General features: G+C 41.2%; 1 protein-coding gene across 1 annotated transcript in view; it reads left to right on the top strand.

Moving 5' to 3' along the window:
- Positions 1-242: 242 nt before the first annotated feature.
- The window catches only part of KCNK13 (potassium two pore domain channel subfamily K member 13), a 96,859-nt gene continuing 75,540 nt past the window's right edge, over positions 243-21,561 (top strand). The window contains exon 1 of the mRNA XM_063438956.1: positions 243-1,590. Coding sequence (XP_063295026.1) covers positions 1,254-1,590 — 337 coding nt within the window. The 5' untranslated portion in view covers positions 243-1,253. The remainder of the gene's footprint in view (positions 1,591-21,561) is intronic.

Raw genomic sequence — 21,561 nt, 5'->3', positions numbered from 1 at the left:
TGCAAGCTCATGGGGGGACAGGGTAACTGCTACACGGTAGGTACTAGGCACCAACACTGGGACTCCTGCTCTACCCACTGAGACTATTGTCACCCACCAAGTGATCACTTACTGCAGATTGTCATTTGGATACCCCCCCTCCCCTATTCTACTCAGAGAGGCTGGATGAAGTTTGTAGAGTCAAAGTTTAATTTTTATTTTTGCAAAAAAAATATATATATATAAATCTTGCAAGTGTGCATGTGAAAGATGCTTACCCATGGAAGAAGATTATGATCAGAGGCACCACCTGTAACATCTCCCTGAGTCTGGAAATTCTGTCCCTCCCAGACACAATGACAATCTCTTGCAGGATGTAACTATCACAGCATGGCACTATCAACAAGCACACACAGATAAGTACATGTTGATTTGCTCAAAGTTAGATGTCACTGTGTGTGCTCTCTAGTCCTGTATTCATTTGCAGTCTGTTATTTCTGTATTTGTTTTCCTGCAACTGTAAAGATGGGGAATGCAGAGACCCACATCAGGAGGTCCCATGGTGTACAGCGGATCCCCCAGGATGTACAAATAATCACACTGTACGCGAACTAGACCATCTGAAGAACTAGAATGGCATCATTAGTGCTGTATGTCAATTTACTATTTATAACGATAAACCGTTTCATACTGAATGCTGAAACAAAGAAGGCTGCTAGCAGTCTTTAGAAAATGTTCTCACAATAACCACAGGAAGTACGTGAAACAAAGACCTGCAATTTTTTGGGGGGAAGTTTCATGGTGGTAGTGTATGATCCTTGGTCTTCAAGGGTAGAAGTTGTTCCACTGACACAGAGCACAGAATGATTCTAACCCTCTGCGTTTTTATCCTGTGCATGTGATGAATTCTATACCTGACTACAAATCTATAAAGGTAGGAGGGATAAAAATCAAACCTTCCGTTCTTTTGTGCCCATCACTTAGGCATATGCCAGGTGTACCTAGAAGATCTACGAAGAACGGGTTATTATATAAACTTCACAAAATCAGACTATTTTACGTAGCGATAAAACCCTAATCCACTCTCCACATCAGTGTTCTACAAAACCAGCAAGTGTGAGAAGATCCCTACATTTGGATACAATGTTCTCCAAGAGAATCTTTGCTGCTCTGGGTTGCGAAGACAAGGTTTTTCCTTTTGGATAATCTATCATCAGACTTCAATAGGTAAGGAGTTCTCATCCTGTTATCTGCTGCCCTGCCTGGGGCAGATAATGGCTTGTCGATGTGGCTGCTGTTGCGGTTTTGGTCACCTGAATGAAGACAACGGTAGATTTCTTTTGCTGGCACTTCTCATAATTTTGTACTTGCTCTGTGGCGCCGCCATATTTTCTGCCATCGAGCATCCCAAGGAGAAGGAAGCTAAGGAGAGGTGGCAACATAAACTAGACAACTTCACTCAGAAATATAATCTCAGCAAAACTGATCTACACAACTTTCTTCGGGACTATGAGGAGGCAAATGTCGCTGGGATTAGAGTGGACGCCATTAGACCAAGGTGGGATTTTCCTGGGGCTTTCTATTTTGTAGGAACAGTGGTCTCAACAATTGGTAAGTCATAGTCTTACAGATAATGCATTGTCTTGATAATTAACATTGGGGAACAAGGGATTTTAAAGCTACGTAGACTTTAAGGCCTAAAGGGACATGCATCACTTGACAATTATTTTTTTAAACCAGGAAGCAAACACTTTCAAACCAATCTGCAAACCAAATTAAAGCAAACAAATCTTTGAAATGTTTGTAATAAATGTTTGTAAACTGACTATAAACTTGGTCAGATTACATTAATGGTAACGCTTCTCAGATAGGGGAGTTTCTTCAGCCTCCCAACCTTACCCACCTATCTCAGTTTCATACTAGTCCACAAATGGCAATAACAAGGCTTCATTGTGCAGCAGCATGATGGAGAAACCAGACACTATAGCTTGCTCTCAGTGATCACACTAATCAAACTCCCTCTCTTCTCCTCCTGTCAGGCTGTTGCAAGGTGTAGAGATTTTCGAATCGCAAATGTGTAATCTGTCAGGCATGCACAAAGCACTTTTCCAGCATTCCTGGGGATAGCACACTGATTGGTTAGATCAGTGCCCAATCCTGCTGTGGGTGTGGAAAGCACAAGAAAGAAGCAGGTAAATATTAAAAACAATATAACGTTTCCATGCTTTTTTTTTAGCCTGCAGTGTGAGGAAACTGTCTGAATGAGACCGTTGTCTCAAACTGATGCATGTCCCTTCAAGCTAAACAGAGAAATATAGATTGTGTTCAGTGATAAGAACTTCATCCATCTAGACCAGGCTTCCCCAAACTCCGTCTCTCCAGATGTTGCTGAACTACAACTCCTGTGATTCTCAGCCTATCTATTTAATTAATTTATAGAATCATGGGAGTTGTAGTTCAGCAATATCAGGAGGGCCGGAGTTTGGGGAAGCCTGATCTTGACTCACGAGTGTACTTGCATATTCTTCAGAAAAAAAAACAAAAAACAGAACATTACTCCCTCCAAAAAAAGTAATTTTTAAAAATATATTCTGACTTTTAGAATAAAAAAGTACCAGGATCTATTTCTATATTTTCATCTTAAAAATCAGCTGATCAGGAAGTGATTTGGAGTCTGAAGGGTGCTGGATTGATTTTGTTCTCAATTAAATTCATTAGGTTGTGAGATAACAAGGCCGACCGGAAATTCATTGACATTACCTAAACAAAACATTTGTGTGCGTGCAGAATTTTGTAATAATTTTTATGATCAAATATTCTCAAATATTCCCATTATACAATGCTCGGATCCTCCAAAGTTGTTGTAATATAAATACCAAAATGTCAACGTAGAGTACAAAAATAACAATTCTTCGAAATGACTCCTATAATATTACATACGGTAGATTTGATGGTGTTTTGTTTTCTTTTGGATTTATTTTGGACTATAAATTAATTTCACTTAGTTTTTTTTTTCTTACAACTCCTAACAACAGTTAGAACTAACCCAAAATAAAAAAAAAGAAAAAGAAAAGAAAAACAGATTGTACTTTCAATCCTATACCTGCAGTAGTTGTTTTCAAAAATTGGTAGCACTAAAATAATAAACACGAGTTTTTTTAGATTTGTTTTAGAACACTCGTGTTGGTTTATGTAAAGTCAGTTGTTACAGCATGATTACCAAGCTTTGGATATGTTCTGTTCTTTCACCTTCGTGGGCCTGTTATTGTGAGAGCAGAAGATTAAAATGTGAAATGATGAAAGTGTGTGATAATAGCAAAGATTAGAGATGGCAACGTAGCTATCTGTTCATTTACTGTACAATCATTTCCAGCGAAACAATAGGCAGGAAATAACACCTGGTGTTAATACATTATATAGCTAATGTGTTCAAAATTATTATAATAATAAAATAAAAGCTAAAAATAATACTTGATGTGCAGCATCCGAAAACCATAGCACTTGTACAATCACGTGCTACAGCTGGCCACTTGTTCCCAAACCAGGAAGATATTCCAACAATCAGGAGCTTCCTTTTCCTGGTCTATGATTGTTTTCTTCTTTCTTATCCTAAAAATCCCTCTCCAGTTGGGTTTTATGGATTCTATACAGATAAATCCTCAGCCACAGTTCTACCCACTGAATAATCGTATAACAGCCATAGCACGGCTGCTATCAGCCTATCCACAGCCAATTCACAGTGTTCTAAAGCAAACACCTGCTTCAGAATGGGGAGGGGTAAGTTGTTCATCCGAGTTCGGTGAATGTCAAAGGATGGAGTAATATTCATTCTATCAGCACACTGATCCAGGGGGCAGTCTTATTGCTGAAACTCTGACGTGACAATATGACTCCATACGCCTTAAGCTTTGATTTGGTGCAAAGTTGTTGTGGTGCTTTATGTTTCCCTTTAAGTGCAGCAGTAGAGAATGAGAATTCATTGCATGGGCATTCAGTTACAGATCAGCATGTTCCAAGCATGCATTCATATCTTTTGTTGAATATCTTGTAATAAAGCATCTCTGTCATTCCTAAAAAAATGGGGGGGGGACGGGGACCTGACCATCATGGCGGCCAGACATGTTCTGCCCGAGCTCTGAGCCCACTCTCTGCTCTTGACCAAATACTTGTCTCTAAGCTTGCAGAAACTACCTAAACCGAATCTCCTCAGGTCCTACACCGAGTAGCAGACCCTCAGAACCGTCAGTCCGGTCTCAAACAGCAAAGTGGACGGAGATCTTTGCGAGGCCTTGAAAATTGCCGGAGGGGCGAGACGGCCGATCCTACGCCCGGTGCACCGCCACTGTGTCCTCAGCAACATACCTGACAGACCCGTTCCCTCCCACCCCCCTCTGGTCCGGTGGGGTTATCCCAGTCCCTGCTGATGACCAAATGGCACTGTAACCTGAACTAACTCATAAGATTGTGGCCTACTCTCAAAATGGCCGCCGTGCCGCTGCCTGCTGCTCTGCTGCTCTGCAATCACCTAATAGCGTGAACCCACTTCTGCAAGCCTTTGATCGGCTGTGTGCCCAATTCTGGGCAAAACTGAGGGCTCGAACACTCACCTCTCCCACTAGTGGCCGAGATTTTGGCCCACGGATCCAACCTGCTGACCAATGCCGTGAGGTGAGGCTTCACCCACGCAATCACGGAGTGTCCTCACGGAGATTGAGGTGCAAGTGGCAGCCGCAGCTCGCTCATAGCCACTGATATCGGGAACAGAGACCGCCGCTGAAGCTAAATCGCAGCACACTGAATCCTGAACCTTGCCAACGGGCCCCTGCTAGCTACTCCAGATGGTGCCCACTCCACAAGTGTAACCTGCGCTGTCGAAAAAACTATGCTGGACAGGGCCGCTGGCATGCCCTGAGGTGGTCCCAGGGCCTTATTCCTGCGCTGGGTCTCTTGGAGGAACAGAGTGAATGTGCCGTCACACCTGAGGCCGATGGAATCCCCAGCTAGGACCAACGAAACTTATGCATCCACCTGCCATCAGCCTCCCATTTCTGGGCATAGGCTGAACTGCCCTCCACATGGACTGCAAATCCTACTCACACAGCATTTAAGTTAAAAGTTTTATAGACCCACATCTTATATTTGCTCTCTCATATCACTGATGGCAACACACACCGTTTCATTTGATTTACGATTTAGTTTGACCTTATAGTAACTATTGGCTGAGCAGGCTACAGACCCCCCTCTACAGAGACGCGGTACTATTACCAGCCTCTTTCATATCAGTTATAATTTTTCTATTGTTTTAACATCATGCTAAGCAACCAACAGCCAGCAGTGAAAGCCGACTTTAATAGCACCCGGTCGTATTTCACTCTCCCTCTCTAGTCAGTCTCATATATGTTCGGTTAAAGCAATGTACAATATCAGCCCTCTCTTACCGACATATATCTGTTTGAAGCTCGCATATAGTATCTAGCAGGAATCTTCTCCAGTGAGGCCAGATAATTTGTTTAGACAATACTTCAGGCTTCCTGTCTTGCCTCTTGCTTTTGTCATGTACTTTATAATATAAAATGTGCTGTCCCATCGATATTTCCTACCACAACCATACATTTATATTGTTGCATGTATGCCTGAAAATCTCATTGCCTATATGTTTGTTTCATTCAGCATGGAAAAATAAAGAATAAATTTTTTTTTTTTTTTTTTTTTTAAATTTGTATTTCATAAAGATAATACTTTAAGGAAATACATTGACTGTGGTTAAATCCCACTTAAATTCCAACGCAGTTAAAAGATGTCATAGGGACACTTTATCTTGTGCATTTTTTTATTGCGCCTTACAAAACTTTAAAAAGGGCGGAGCTCCCTTCCGGTTTTGTCATTTCCACCAACCATCACTACTGACTGCTATGAGGAAAAATACATTACCGCAAGGTGCAGCTTCAGATAAGTAAAACGTGCCTTCACCTGCACCCCCGGCTCACAGCACTGCAAGTAAATTACCCTGTTGATGATATATTTATTTTTTTAATATTATTATTTATATTAATTTTCTGCACAGTAGCCATATTGGGATTCTACTATTACCTGACCATCTGCTGCTCAGCCTAACCTGCTTGCTCCCGTGATTGCTCTGTGTTTACTGTGTGAACCTGCAGCAAGCATCTTAGGTTGAGCAGCAGTAGAATCTGACCCAACATGGCCGCTCAGATCGTACAAAAATAAAATTTTGAAGGAAAAAAAAAATCAAACACCATTTAAAAATAAAAATCATGAAGTTTTATTAAATGCAATAAACTTACAAAAAAAACTGAGAAATTACAATATCATAACATTTGTCCTTTAAGTACTTTTATAGAGAAAAAAAAACAGGAATAGACAGGTAGCGAAAATTCTATTTGGGAATTGGAAGTTTATCTGAAAGGGAATACAGAGTGGGCACTATTGAATGTTTTACTTAATTTTTTAAAGAGGATTGCGCACATTGACTCAAAAATGTTCACCATCACTTCAGCACTATCTGTCAGCGAGATCAAGATCGGTTTATGCAGAGGAGATGTCTCACTAAGTGTTTTTAGCAGAACATGAAACATTCATATTTTACCATTGTTACCGTGGAGAAATCTTTATAAATATTACATTGGTTTCCAAGGCGATTGCAGGAATTTCAAAAACTTTGCTTTGCCGTTGTTTTTTTTATACCTTACAGCCCTATATATGTTTCAGTACATCATAAGCATTAACGATTTGAAGAGGACGAGGACCTCAATAGTATTTAGCCTTTTAGTGTTAGAGGAGCAAGCATCAAGGCTGGTTTGCAAGGCTGCACACATTCAATAAACCGGGAATTCCTGTGAATTCCACCGTTTATGTTTTAGTAAAGAGCTTCTTAAGGATATGAAGAGCATTTCTGGGGTAAAGGTCTATCACAGATGCAGTAACCATGGAAACCACTGCTCATTGTAGTGGTTACTTTGCCAAGAGTACTCTGATGCTTCCCCCTTTTCAACATCAAACTATTTAAAAAGTTTGATATATACTGAGTCGCTTCCGAGACCCCTCCCCCCCTCCATCCACCACCATGTCGATAATGTGGCATAGGCACTTTTGCTTTATTAATGCCAATTCGTTCAATGTGGCAACATGGATTTTCTGAGAATGCTGGAGTCGGGTTAGCCCAATTCTCAGAGCCTGGTGTTGAAATCCGCAATTGGGCACACAATGCAAAAATTCTGTTCCACATTAAATGAGCTGCATTAGAGGGGCTGGGTTTAGTCAGATTAACTGATAAAAGTTTCACTTTGGTTTCTGTTTATGCAGTTCTAACCACACCTCCCCTGGCTGTGACTGATACAGCCTGCATGAAAAAAAGTTTCATTTTCAAACAGATATTAACTTACTTTAAAAGTTTTTATCTCCTGCTCTGCAAATACTCTAACTTTAATCACGCACAAGAGGCTCAAGCAGAGCTAGCACGCTATTAGCAGAACAGATAGAAATTCTAAATTAAACAGAATGTGAAATAAAGGAAGTTTAAACATTAGATATCTCTTTACAGGAAGCGTTTAGCAAGTTGTGTAAGTCACATGCAGGGAGGTGTGACTGGGGCTGCATAAACAAAGTGATATAACTTATAAGTGGCAGAGAATTGGGCAGTGAGACTGCAGGGACATATACACCAAAACTGCTTCATTAAGGTAAAGTTTTTTGGTGACTATAGTGTCCCTTTAAAGTGTCTCTGTAATTGTTAAATCTGTTGGCTTTACACTTGTTGCTGTATACAATAAATTAAACATTAGACTAGCAGTGCTGGAAGAATGAGCCCTAGCAAGGTGTTAGTATACATTACAATCTATCGTTCCATTCATTGTGCATATTCATATGGAAGGTACACCCCCACGTTTAACACCATTCCACCTTGTTAACAAGTCCCCCAGTGTACATGACAAACTGCGGGGATATATTTGAAGAATTTATCCTGTCTTCACCAACCTACCTTTCCGTTACAAACCTGGGCATTTCTTTATCACAGAACACAATGCCGCCTGACAGCTTCCATTTCCCTTAATGTATTCTCTTTAGTGACATTTTCACACAAGGTTTAAACAAACTCAATGCAGCGCTTCTAGAAGCCATTAATATGGATTATTCTGCTGATAAAAAAGTGGTTACTGATACCTGCTTGCTATGTGCTTACTCTGGTTTCCTTAGCAGCGTTGTGACTTTTTAACATAGCATGATTCTCTCGTTTTTTAAAGGCGTGAAGTAGGGGGAGGTGATTATTTAATCACTTTCGTACACGTTGGTATGGTTGGCAGCCTGTAACTTTCAGCATATGGTTCAGATCACATCGTGCCAGCGACAGACACCTGCTGCTGCCCCTTGCTGCACTAATTAATGAGCGCACACTGTCCCTTATTCTTCTCATTTGCAGGGCCAGTCTTAGACCTTTTATTGACCTGTCAGAAAGTGGAGGAAATCAACCTCCCCCCCCCCACCACCACCACCTCCCCTTCACCAGTGAACTACCTACGCTTCCTTTTTCATTTATCACCATCATAGAATGATGAAAGTAAAAGGAATGGTAAATATTTTTTTACAAATCAAAAGAATTTCAGAACAGTCACTGTGACAGAGTATCAGACAATGTTACAAATAACAAGCATGGTCAAACAATTTGACAAAATGAAAATAAATATGTTGAATTCTCTGCCTAAAGAGGTTGTGTTTTCAGATTCTAACGCTATTTCAAAACAAGGCTTGGATTTTTTTGGCATAAACAGAAAATTCAAGGATACAATTGATATGTATGTGAACAGGTTTTTGATGGCCATTATGGAGTCAAGAAGGATGTTTTTCCTCTTTTGTGGCATAATTGGAAATGGCTACAATTAGTTTTTTTTGCCTTCACTAGCATAAAAGAATGCGGTTCAAGGTTGAACTTACAATGCAACCTTTGCAGAAAATTTTACTAAACACTCTCACAGAGACGATTGGACAATTTTTATAACAACTCCCACAGGCAGTTTGCAAACACTCTCACAGAAAAAGACAATTTTACAAAAAAGTAAAAAATACAAAAAAGGGTTGCGCTTAGATAAAACTTTAAATAATACAGAAAGTCCGGATAAAATCAATGAATAAAAATAAAAAGTCTTATCTGACAATGTCCTTTAAGATCGTATTGTATAATTATGCTTGATCTGGAACAGCAGTATTTCTTGCTATCTTCCTTATAGGACGTCTCATATACAAGGGATAAGAACAAATACATAACCACAATAGTGTAGTATGTTCAGAAATTGAGGAATTTAAAATGTAAAACTTGAAGGCAAACTCACATTTAAAAGAGCTAGAACCAGCTCAAGTATGACGGGCGTACAGCGGTTTGGATCCTTATACAATACGATCTTAAAGGACATTGTCAGATAAGACTTTTTCTTTTTATTCATTGATTTTATCCGGACTTTCTGTAATATTTAACCCCTTAATGACACAACGTCTGGAATAAAAAGGAATCATGACGGAATATATCCGTCGTCTGTCCTTAAGGGGTTAAAGTTTTATCTAAGCGCGGCCCTTTCTTGTATTTTTTACTATCTTGTGTTTTTATCCTAAGGGTTTTTGAGGGATTCCCTTATAGGGTTGCTGCTAACTTGTGTTATCTAGCGCTCACTCATTGTTCTGTTTCTAATTTTACAAAAAAAACTCACAGTCACAGGCACAATCTTACCACCTGACACTGTTACAGACGCTATTGTAGACCTTCTCATAGACACTCGGTCAGCTTCACATATTTACTCTTAAAGTCACTCGCAAACAAATTCAGACACTTATGCAGATGCAGACACACTCAAATGGATACAGTGACAAGCTTACAGACACTATTGCAAACATTCAGACCCTTTTTTAGACACTTAAACACAGTCAGACACTCTATTAAAACTTAGGACACACAATCCTTTAAAGCTACTTATAGCCTCAGACATATTTACACATAGACTAAAACAACACTCTCACAGACAACTTACAAACCTACAGACACTCATACAAACATTCCCACGGACACTCGGTAAAAGTTGTTCGTACACTTTTACTAAAACACTTTTACGTATACTCTCAGAAGCACACTTAAATGCTTCTAAAGACATGTTCAGACCTACCCATACTCTTACACTTTTGCAACAAACCTGCATATGTCTGGGCTCCCACCTCCTTTATGACCAGAGGCAGCTCTCTAATTAGGCGATTTAGGTGGACGCCTAAGGCCTCGTGCTAACTATACCTCACGGCCATCTAAATTGACTTAGGGCACAGTCAGTGCTGTATTTAGCCCAAGACAGTTAGAAGCACTAACTGCGGTGGCAAAAAATGCTGCACCCAAAAGTCCGCTTGGACATCCCCGGTGTCCCCCTGTCATGAGGGGGCCCAAGAACTGGCCTGTTGGCCACTTTATGAACCCCCCGGCAGTTAGCTATGTTACCATCAGAGGCAGTGAGGGAGCTGTGATCTTACTGATCTGCTCCCGCGCGCTATTTTTGCAGATGCCGGGTGCCGGAATATGACGTCATTCCGGCTCCCGGCAACAATAGACCCGCCCGCGAGTGAGCAGAGCAGGAAGATTATAGCTCCCTCGCCGCCTCTGATGCTAACAACTCACCCACAGTGTCAGACGCATGCCAGCTCTCCAGGTAGGAAGGCTGGGTAGAAATGTTTAACCCCTTAAGGACACATGACATGTGTGACATGTCATGATTCCCTTTTATTCCAGAAGTTTGGTCCTTAAGGGGTTAAATTAAAATAATATTAATAATTTGTGAGGGTGTGTGTGTGTGTGTGTCTGTTAGTGTGTGTTTGTGTGTCTTTGAGTGTGTGTCTTTAAGTGTGTGTGTATGTTTGTCAGTGTCTGTCATTGAGTGTGTGTGTGTGTGAGACTATCAGTGTGTGTCTGTCATTGATTGTCAGTGTTTGTGTGTCTGTCAGTATGTGTGTGTCAGTGAATGTGTGTGTGTCAAATCAGTGAGTCTGTGTCTGTCAGTGACATCTGTGTTTGTCATTGAGTCACCTAACTGATGCTGGATGTCCTCGTGCCATGAGGACATCCAGGGTCTGCTAAATCCCCATTAGAAAGAATTGATACAATGCTTTCCTATAGGGAAACCTAATGCAAGCGCGGAGGAGGAGCCTGTCCAACACTGAGATACATCGGCACTGAATTCAGGTAAGTGACTGAAGGGAGGAGGGAACTATAGTCAACTTTAGTGCCAGGAAAACAGCTTTGTTTTTCTGGCACTGTAGTATCCCTTTAAAAGTAGTAGGAAAAGGTGGAGTCTAAAGAGGAAGGGGTAGGTTCTTAATCAGGAGGAGGTGCGGCCTTGACCGGTACGGGTGGGGTGGTGCAAATTTAGATTAGGGAAGTGTCCAGGTTAAGTCATTCCTTATGCAGCACAAAACCAAAATGCACCACTGGGCACAGTGACCTGTTGGATCCTTCTCATGTGCCGTGTTCCACCAATCCAGTGCTCCTCATATAGACACAGTGGATTCACACCCAGGATCTGGTGTCCGCATACTGACGCTGGCCATTCCATTGATTCCGTTATTGAGTCTATGTCTGTCAGGCAGCCATGGACATTTCTCCAAAAATGGCACTATTTGCAATAGCCAGACTGGAGGGGCAGCATCTATACTGGTGTCCTTTTATATTATCTGCATGGTCCTGCCTTCAACACCTACCCTATTTTAAACTGAGACTAAATGTATTCGGGTTCTGTATTAGTCTGCATTGTCATAACGCCTTACTGGATATTTTTGTTAAATCCGGTTGTACATAGCATTGCACCCAGACTGAAGCAACGTAGATTTTTGAAGGCGTGATATTTTGCTAGAGGGAAAGATGAATTTATATTTAATCCACAAATGTGTAAAACTGTGAATTGTAAATCCGTGTTGCTCTATCTTTAAACCAGAATATCTGCATGTTTTATGCATCTTGTTTGATGAAAGAACATGCTCAGTTGCAAGTGAGCACCAAGATTCAAATGAACACTACAAGCGCCATAACCACTATAGCCCTCTATAACAGTTATGGTGCCAGGAGTGTGCTGGTGCCATCCCAGTATAACTTTTTTTTAGATGTTTAAGCACGGTTTGATAACTTACCTGGGTCCCACCGCTTGCCATCTGCCTCAAACCTTTTATCCTGGATTCTCCTACAGGACAATGCAGTTAGCTTTACTGGCCGAAGCAAGGTCATGTAGGGCCGTGCTCACTGGCTGAGAGGATTAGATTAACCGCTCTCAGCTGAGTGTGCTCTTGCATTGGCCTGTACTGAGTTGACTAGCGAAACCTAGCTTCTCCTGCAGGAAAAGACTTGGGCTCCTGGAAGATTCAGGTAAGTCGTCAAAATGGACTTGAGTTATTTAATGTTTTACATATAGTAATATGTCCTTACAGTGTACAAGGTTGTTAGCTTATTATTCATTTTAGAGGGGCAATACAGTCACCAGAACATCAACAGCCTATTGTATTTGTTCTGTTGAGTATAATCATTCCCTTAAGGCTTTTTGCAGTAAAAACGTGTTTTCAGAGAAAATGCAGTGTTTACATTAGAGCCTAGGGATAACTCCACCTTCCACTCCTTGTATGGCTGCTAGAGGTGCTTCCTGGGGCAGTGCTGCACAGTGTGACTGCCATTCAGTGTCTCCACCCTCTGCATGAAGACAATGAACTTTCCTCATAGAGATGCATTGAGTCAATGCATCTCTATGAGGAGATGCTGATTGGCCAGGGCTGTGTTTGACTTGTGCTGGCTCTGCCCCTGATCTGCCTCCTTAACAGTCTCAGCCAATCCTATGGTAAAGCATTGTGAATGGCTCAGATAATCCCTTCTGGTGATGTCAGCCAAGCAGGCAGATCAGGGGCAGAGCCAGGAGCTACAGACTTGAATAAAGTAAGATTTTACTAAAATAATCTTAATAATTTGTATGTTGTATAGATAGCTAGGTTTTGGGTAAATATTACAAAAAATATCTAATAGTCTGATTCTGTTAATATTAGTCTTTGCTCTTACTTTTTCAAATTGCTTAATTGTAAACCAATTTGTCCTGACATTATTTAAAAAAAATTATATATTTTTTTTTTCAAAATGATAGCATTTCATATTATTTCAGGAGTTTGCTAAAAAGTGCTTACACATAAGTGCACTTCTAATAAGATGTGACTGGATATCATATACGTAATATTGATGTAATAGTTAGCAACTCTTTTAGCAGATAATGCTGAATTCATTACTCTTGCCTTTGGGACATTTTGAAGTCTTTGTCAGATATTTAATCTCCATTTGTGAAATGTTTACACCCCGTTGCACAATTGATTTAAGGGTCAGTTGTTTTTTTGAGCAGAAATCGAGTTGTATTATTGATTCTTATGACCAAGTCTTTTTCTATATATAGTACCTGCAATAACAGCTTTAACCTGTTCATATCTTTGTATTTTTTGGATACATCCCTATTGAACCTTCCCACTGCGCAGCCAAACCAGAGGTAGAATCAGCCCCCACTGCTGCTGCGTTAAGTACAGGATAGAATGTTCATAGAGATTTAATAGACAATTATCTATTTTTATTTTTCTGCAGGAGTTACTAATTGTATTGATAGCTATAGTACAATTAGTATATATATATATATATAAAAAAAAGAATGGTCTAGCATTCTCCAAAAATAACGTAATGTTATTTACTGCATAGCAGGAACCGCATAAACAGCTGTGCACTAAATAAAGCAGCATTATGTTATTTTGGAGAGTGCTGAATCTTTTGTGTTTTTGTTTTGGAATTAATTACTGGTGTAGCAGTACTGGATGTCTATACAGCGCCCCCGCTTTTGTAAGTGCTCATCTGTTCTTTGTTGTATGTAGTATATTGAAGGAAGATTACCATCACCATAACAACTTTATCTCAATGAAATTGTTATGGGGCTGGAGTATCTGAGGGCCATCCTCACTTCAGGGTTAAAACATTTTCAAACGGTTTAACCCTGAACTTGATGCCCCAGAGGTCGACTGATCTGTCTTCTCTCTTCCTTCCTCTGTGCAGTACAGGAGGTGGTCGTAAATGGCTTATCTGTGCCCAGACACTCCTGTCCCCATAACAACTTCATTGAGTTGAAATTGTTATGAGAAGGGGAGTGTACCTTTAATGTTTAATGTGTGTACGCCATGGTGTGGTTTATATTTTGAAATAATAGATTAGACTTGTCTTTGACTCTGAATTTAATAGATTAGATAAATAAACCTTGCGACTGATAAACACGCAAGTTAAATTCACACTATAGGTAACCAGACCCCTTCAGCTAAGTGAAGTGGTCTGGGTGCACTGTTCCTGTTTAGCCCTGCAATTGTAGTTATTGCAGTTATTGAGAAACCAAAATAATTACATTGCAGGGTTAAGTCCACCTCTAGTGGCTGTCTACCAGGCAGCAACTAGAGGCACTACTAGGGCGTTAGGTGACTTTTGGTAGCCTAACTGACGCTGGACGTCCTCACGCTATGCATGAGGACGTCCAGCGTCAGCTCAAACCTCAAAGGAAAGCATTGGTTCAACGCATTAGATCCCCAACATCGAGGGAGGTAGAGCAGAGCCTATAGTTTCCCTTTAAGATAGATAAAATGTGATTGGTTGGACGTGATAGAAATAAAAGTAGCATATTTACGGTAAATTTCCCATGTCCCCCCCCCCCCCCCCCACCAGCCAGTCCACCGATAGAAGCACAGTGTTGATTAAAACAGACGATGACCAAGTTCTGGTTTTATAGTTGACCTAAACCATAATGCTAGAGGTTCTTCAGCTTTTAGGAAATAATATAATCTGCTTTGAAAGCCTCGATATCAGGCAGCTCAAACTTTGCCCCCTTCCCAAATGTTGCTGAACTACAATCCCCTTAATTATCTGACCATCTACTGCATTCAGTGAATTAAGGGACTTGCAGACCATCAAACTCTGGAGGGCTAGTTGAGTTCCCTGTGTATAATATTATCAACTGACAATCTAGAAGAGCAAATCTCAATTGACCACACAGTGCACAGGTAGATGCCATATTGCGTATTTGCACAGTGTTAAAACCAATCAGAATTTATTTTCTGTGTCCTGATTGAAGTCCGTAACATAAACTTTAGTTAATAGCAAGAGTTGGCAAAGTTTGATTTTAGCAAACTCCATAGTCCAACTCCGTTGCCTTTCTGTATCGGAACCATTGCTACCAGGATATCATGGGAATTTAAATGAGATCAGCCATAGCTGGGTGGTCACAGACTAAGCAGGCCCGGTGTTAAGTAGGTAGTTAGAGAAATTAGTCTTCAGAAACCAAAGAATGAGCCAGCATTTAGTGTGTGTTATATTAGACCTGTTGTTCTTTTTAGTTTTTAGTTTTTTTAAGTATGCAATTACTAGGGCATGAGGTTGCCATAATCAGAGCTTAAAAAGAGCTTAAAAATTGAGTTTAATGAGAGAACATCTTTATTCTATTATCATCATACAAACTTGATTACTCAGATTAATTCTAGCTGGAGTTTGAAGGTGTTACATTCACCCTGAAACACTGCAACAAGTTGTTAATTTATGTGCGTGTTATTGAGATTGCAGTTAAATCATTTTGTCACTGAGCACGTCCAACAAGCAATATCTGACAGTAAACACATTTACCCTGATAAATTAGCATAGCATTTTAATTATTCGTTTTTCGATAGCTAGAGACGAACATATCTTCAGCCAAAATATTGAGCATCATTTAAAGGAATTTGGAAATATAAACCTGTATGCCTAACATTATAGAGCCCATAATTCTAAGATATATATGCCTCCCCCTTCCCGTTTCCAATAAAAATTAACATTGTTTTACTCACCTATTTCCAGCATTGAGGCTCCATCAGTGCTGCTCACCTCTCGCTCCTGTAATGTATTTGAGAAGACATGGCCACCTCTACGACCACGATGGTCCAATCCAATGTTTCTCATAGAGGAATACTGGGGACTTGAGGCGCATGCACGGAAAATGCTGCTCGCAATGCCATGCTTTTCCACATAGAAAAGCATTTTATTCAACGCTTCTCTATGGACTTCTGCATCACGTGACCGAGTTTTACAGATTGGTAGCTGCTAGAGGTGGATTTAACCCTGCCATATATACACATTGCAGTTTCTAAAAAAAAACTGCAATGTCTTACAAGGAAGTATTAAAAGGAAACATTTTAAAGTTTTAATGTCCGACAAGCAATATCTGACGTGACCAAGTTTACAAAATGGTAGCTACATCCCTGCCATATACACATTGCATTTTCTTAAAAAAACTGAAATGTCTTACAATGAAGTGTTAAAAAACAGAATCACTGCACCCAAACCATTTCATTGAGCTGAAGTGACAATAGTTTCCTTTTAATGAATAGCAAAAAAAATAGTTGGTGTTGTCTTGTTGGGCTCCATCGTCATTCAATATATATATTTATATTTATTCTTTTGATTTTCCTACATCTTTGTTAGTATAATTATTTTTTTAAACCACTGCTGTTTGACTATACTGATTATTCTCTGTAGTTATTTTAGATGAAAACCATAATTTCTCTGGATATTGTAGGTTATGCAAGCTTTAGTGTACTTGTAATATTAATTTTATTAAAGGGACATTATAGGCACCCAAACCCCTTTATCTCATTGAAGTGGTCTTGGTCACTTAACCCTGCAATGTAAAACAATGTAATGCTTTACATTAAGACGTCATTCAAAGCATGATTTCTGGAGGTCTAATGTGCATGTGGAAAATAGGTCTCCCCTAGCACTAACGTCAGAGGAGATGGAGACCGAGCCAGCACAGAGCGCAGGACCTCAGCGCTGGAAAAAGGTAAGTAAATTAAGGGTTTTTAACCCATTTCTCAGCTTTATATTCCTAACACTATAGTACTCCTTTAATAACATGAGATGAATATTTTACTTTACTTTCTTTTTTTAAATCGAAAGCAGCAAAGAAACAGATCAGAACCTAACAGCCAATGAAAAGAGTAGTCGGAGGTAATTAAAGCCACTGACAGCAAAGCCACCTCCCCTTTCTCGATGCAAAAATATAAGTACAATGGAATAGCTTAATAAACAGACAATAAGTAACTAGAAATGGCAGGAACCGTAGAAGCGGCAGAAGCGTTGAAGTCCGTTCAAGAACTCCATAGGACAATCCACTTCTCGAAATCAGACTGAAAGACGAAAAAACTTTTGAAAGGTATCTCAAAGTTAACAGGGGATGCATAATATCCACATCTAGATATCAACATTGGCAAAGGAAAAAACAATGTGTCTAACATGTACAATAACAACAATAATAAGTATAGTATAATCTAAAGAGAACAAAACATTACAGGGAGGGGAAATATTCGCCTACAGTCATTAATAACATTAAGATTATATATACATGCTAAATCTAAATCTACAATTTTACAACATGACTGGATTGTAAAGTTAAGTTTTAGCGCTCAGAAAAAAAGAGAAAAGAGGCATAAAAGAAGGTCTAAAGTTAAAGACCCAAAAATATCCTCCTTCATCCAATCCATCGAACCAAGATGTCAAACAGAGCAGCACAGAAAGAAAAGATTGCAGTAGCCGCTGCAACTGGAACTAGGTGAGCTCCAAAGGAGATATCTACACCCGCAAGTGAGAAGCCGACATACCCATGAAGTCAACGTGAATGTGGCGAAGAGATCGGGATGGAAGAAGATGGCAGAGCCTGAGGTCCAGGCAAGTTAAACTCACCTTTGCTAGCTCCCCCTTGACCACTGGACCCCCCGGCGGTGATGTCACTATTGGGGGTCGTTTTCAAATTATACAAAGTCCCCATTCGCTGGCAGTGTCGCTTTCAGAAAAGAAAGCAAAGCCAAATGGCAAAAAAAAAAAACACCCGTCATGTTATAAAATTACATTTGTGTCAACCTTTTTTTTTTTATGTGATGCTAAGATTTTTTCCCCAAATGGTTATTAACGGCTAATGTTAAACAGGATACTCCAAGCACTGTGACCACTTCACTGATTTGGAGTGGTTATGGTGCCTGGAATCTATAGTGCAGAGTTTTGTTATAAAATGCTGTATGAACAGAAATTAACCTGAACCCCTCTGTAACTGCACCTCTGGTCGTGCCATTGGGCCATTGTTCGTTTGTCCCAGGCCCGGATTGGCCATCGGGCACACCGGGCAAATGCCCGGTGGGCTGCGATGGCCATGGGCCGAGGGCCGGCAGGGGAGGTCACAGGATTTTCCCGGCTGGTCCATGCAGGGCCCGCGCTATCCGAGCGCTGGCCTTGCCGTATTCCATGACGGGCCCACATGTAGTGAACCCGCCGGATTACTCTCCATACATCTCCATTAGTGATGTCGCGAACATAAAATTTTCGGTTCGCAAACGGCGAACACGAATTTCGGCAAATGTTCGCGAGCCCGCGAACTGGGCGAACCGCCATAGACTTCAATAGGCAGGCGAATTTTAAAACCCACAAGTTGTTTCAAGGGGACTAACACCTGGACTGTGGCATGCAAACTCAGATCCGCGGCTGCATCTTGCAGCCGCTTAGTAGATAACTCCCTAATTCCCACGGTATTAGGGAGTTATCTACTAAAAGGCTGAAAGACCTAAATTGGTCTTTCAGTCACATTTACTAATACTAAGTAAAGATTACTTGGTATTAGTAAATGATCTGCCCCTACTCGCTATACCGCGAGTAGGGGCATGTCTAGTAAGCAGTGAGCAGCCAGTGGCTGCTCACTGTAAAAAAAACAAACAAACTGTTGGCCCCCACCCCTGTGCGACGGGTGGGGGCCATAAATTACAATGGGGGGAGGCCCTACTGTCCTCCCCCCCGGCCCACACCCCTGGGCGGTGGGTGGGGGCCATAAAAATAATGAGGGGGGGGACCTACTGTCCTCCCCCCGGCCCCCACCCCTGAGCGGCGGGTGGGGGCCCTAAATACTAAAAAGGGGGGGAACCTAAGGTCCTCCCCCCTGGCCCCCACCCCTGAGCGGCGGGTGGGGGCCCTAAATACTAAAAAGGGGGTGGGGACCTAAGGTCCTCCCCCCTGGCCCCCACCCCTGAGCGGCGGGTGGGGGCCCGAAATACTAAAAAGAGGGGGGGGACCTAATGTCCTCCCCCCCCCCGGCCTCCACCCCTGAGCGGCGGGTGGGGGCCCTAAATACTAAAAAGGGGGGGACCTAAGGTCCTCCCCCTGGCCCCCACCCCTGAGCGGCGGGTGGGGGCCCTAAATACTAAAAAGGGGGAGGGGGGACCTAATGTCCTCCCCCCCGGCCCCTACCCCTGAGCGGCGGGTGGGGGCCCTAAATACTAAAAAGGGGGGGGACCTAATGTCCTCCCACTGGCCCCCACCCCTGAGCGGCGGGTGGGGGCCCTAAATACTAAAAAGGGGGGGACCTAATGTCCTCGCCCCCGGCCCCCACCCCTGAGTGGCGGGTGGGGGCCGTAAAAAAAAGGCCCCCCCCAGGTGACTAGGGGTCCCCAAACCCCTAGTCACCCCTTCCCCCCCCCCCAAAAAAAATGAACCCCCTACCTACCCCCCTCACCCTAAAAATAATGAGGGGGGGGACCTTTAACTAAGTACCTGTAAAAAAAAAAAAACTTACCATTCAATGTTTTCTTTATTCTAAATCTTCTTTTTTTCAGCACCAAAAAAAGGCCAAATAAAAAGCCATAATAACCGACGCAATTAAAAAAAAAAAAAACGAGCGCAAAAAAAAATAATCCTTCTTCACCCATGGAGTTCTTTGGAATTTTCCCACGCTGTGTAATTTGACTCATAACTCTCTGATTGGTTACTTAATCCACCAATCAGAGTGTTATGAGTCAAATTACACAGCGTGGGAAAATTCCAAAGAACTTTCCCACGCTGTGTAAAATGACACAGAGCACTCTGATTGGTGGATTTCAAACCAACCAATCAGGGTGCTGTAACAGGTAAATGTAGAGATTTACCTGTCAGTCTCTTCCTTTACCTGTCAGAGCACTCTGATTGGATGGCTTAACCCCACCAATCAGAGTGCTCTGAGCCTAATTGCAGGGCGGGGCAAGGCTTTATAAGCCTTCCCCCACCCTGCAGAGCTCAGTCTGCGCGGAGCCCTCCATGGGTGAAGATGGATTATAATTTTTTGGCGCACGTTATTTTATTTTTTTTATTTTTTTTAATTGCGTCGGTTATTATGGTTTTTTATTTGGCCTTTTTTGGGGCTGAAAAAAGAAGATTTAGAAGAAAGAAAACATCGAATGGTAAGTTTTATATGTACAGAAAGGGAATGTGGGGCCCAGGACTGCCAAAGCAGTTCGGGCCCCACAGGACCGCCGGGCCGTGACAATCGTCATGGTTGTCATCCCCTGATGGCGGCCCTGAATGCAATTATTACAGTTTAACAATAACTGCAATATGTACAATTGCAGGGTTAAAGGAACAGAGCCACTGCACCCAGACCACTTCAATGAGCTAAAGTGGTCTGGGTGCCTGTAGTGTCCCTGGCAATGTGTTATTGACATGACCACTATTCGCATTGTATTTCCAGAAAAAGTTAAAATAAATAAATACAGATGATATGAAAACTCTGAGAACTGCTAAAAGCTTACCCTTTGTTAAATCCCTGGTCTGGTCTCAAAATAAATCAAATAAATAAATGATCTTGCTGCACTATTTGAGTTAATGAGAGATGATAAGCGAGTGAGAATGAGAGACCATATTATGCTGGTCATCGGTTCCCTGTAATAGCTCTCTTGGTTCAGAGATTCTAGATTTAATACATTTAATCACAAGTCTTTCAAAGAGCTTAAAGAACTGAACTTGGTGGGGGCGTATGTGTGTTGGTATAACAATATCCACTTAAGACATAAATAATGATACTATATTGCAAATAACTAAAACACTTTTGACTCTCTCCTCTATTTGCATAACCCACATGTAATGAGTATCATTACCATAGTAACCGTGGTAAAAACAAAGAACCCCAGTGTGATAAAACTACAACTCCCCCCCCCCCCCCAGTTGCACACATCAAGTCATTTAAGAGGAAATTGCTCAATTATTATTATTATTATTATAATGATAATAATGACGATGAAACCGATTATTACCATGTTTCACAGGAGCAATGCTTTTGGCAAAACACACATAATAAATCTGCAAAATAACAAATAAAACGGATCCAAGTGCAGGAGGTGATTTTACACTCGATAAGCTGGAAATTAAACCTTGCCTTAATATCTAGAATAGTCAGCAGTAAAACAGAGAATTCAATTCTTAACATGAAGCTCTTCTCATGCAGGTTACCATGCTCTTAAATGGAATGACAGTCAACCCTATTGTATTTTCAGGTGACTGTGCAAATCAAAACCTTCACCAAACAGTGGATGGAAAAATTGTTTAATTTACCTATAGACGTGTTAATTGAGCCTTTTCTAACAGGCTACAATTCCCTTTGGCAACAAAGACATCAGTAATGCTGAACTTCGCCATTGGTGGAATTGAATTGGAAAAGCATTTCTGAGGTCTGTGTACAT

This window comes from Pelobates fuscus, chromosome 13 (assembly GCF_036172605.1).
Source record: "Pelobates fuscus isolate aPelFus1 chromosome 13, aPelFus1.pri, whole genome shotgun sequence".
NCBI lineage: Eukaryota > Metazoa > Chordata > Amphibia > Anura > Pelobatidae > Pelobates > Pelobates fuscus.
The sequence above is the reverse complement of the archived record's forward strand: the minus strand, read 5'-3'. Positions and strand labels throughout refer to the sequence as shown.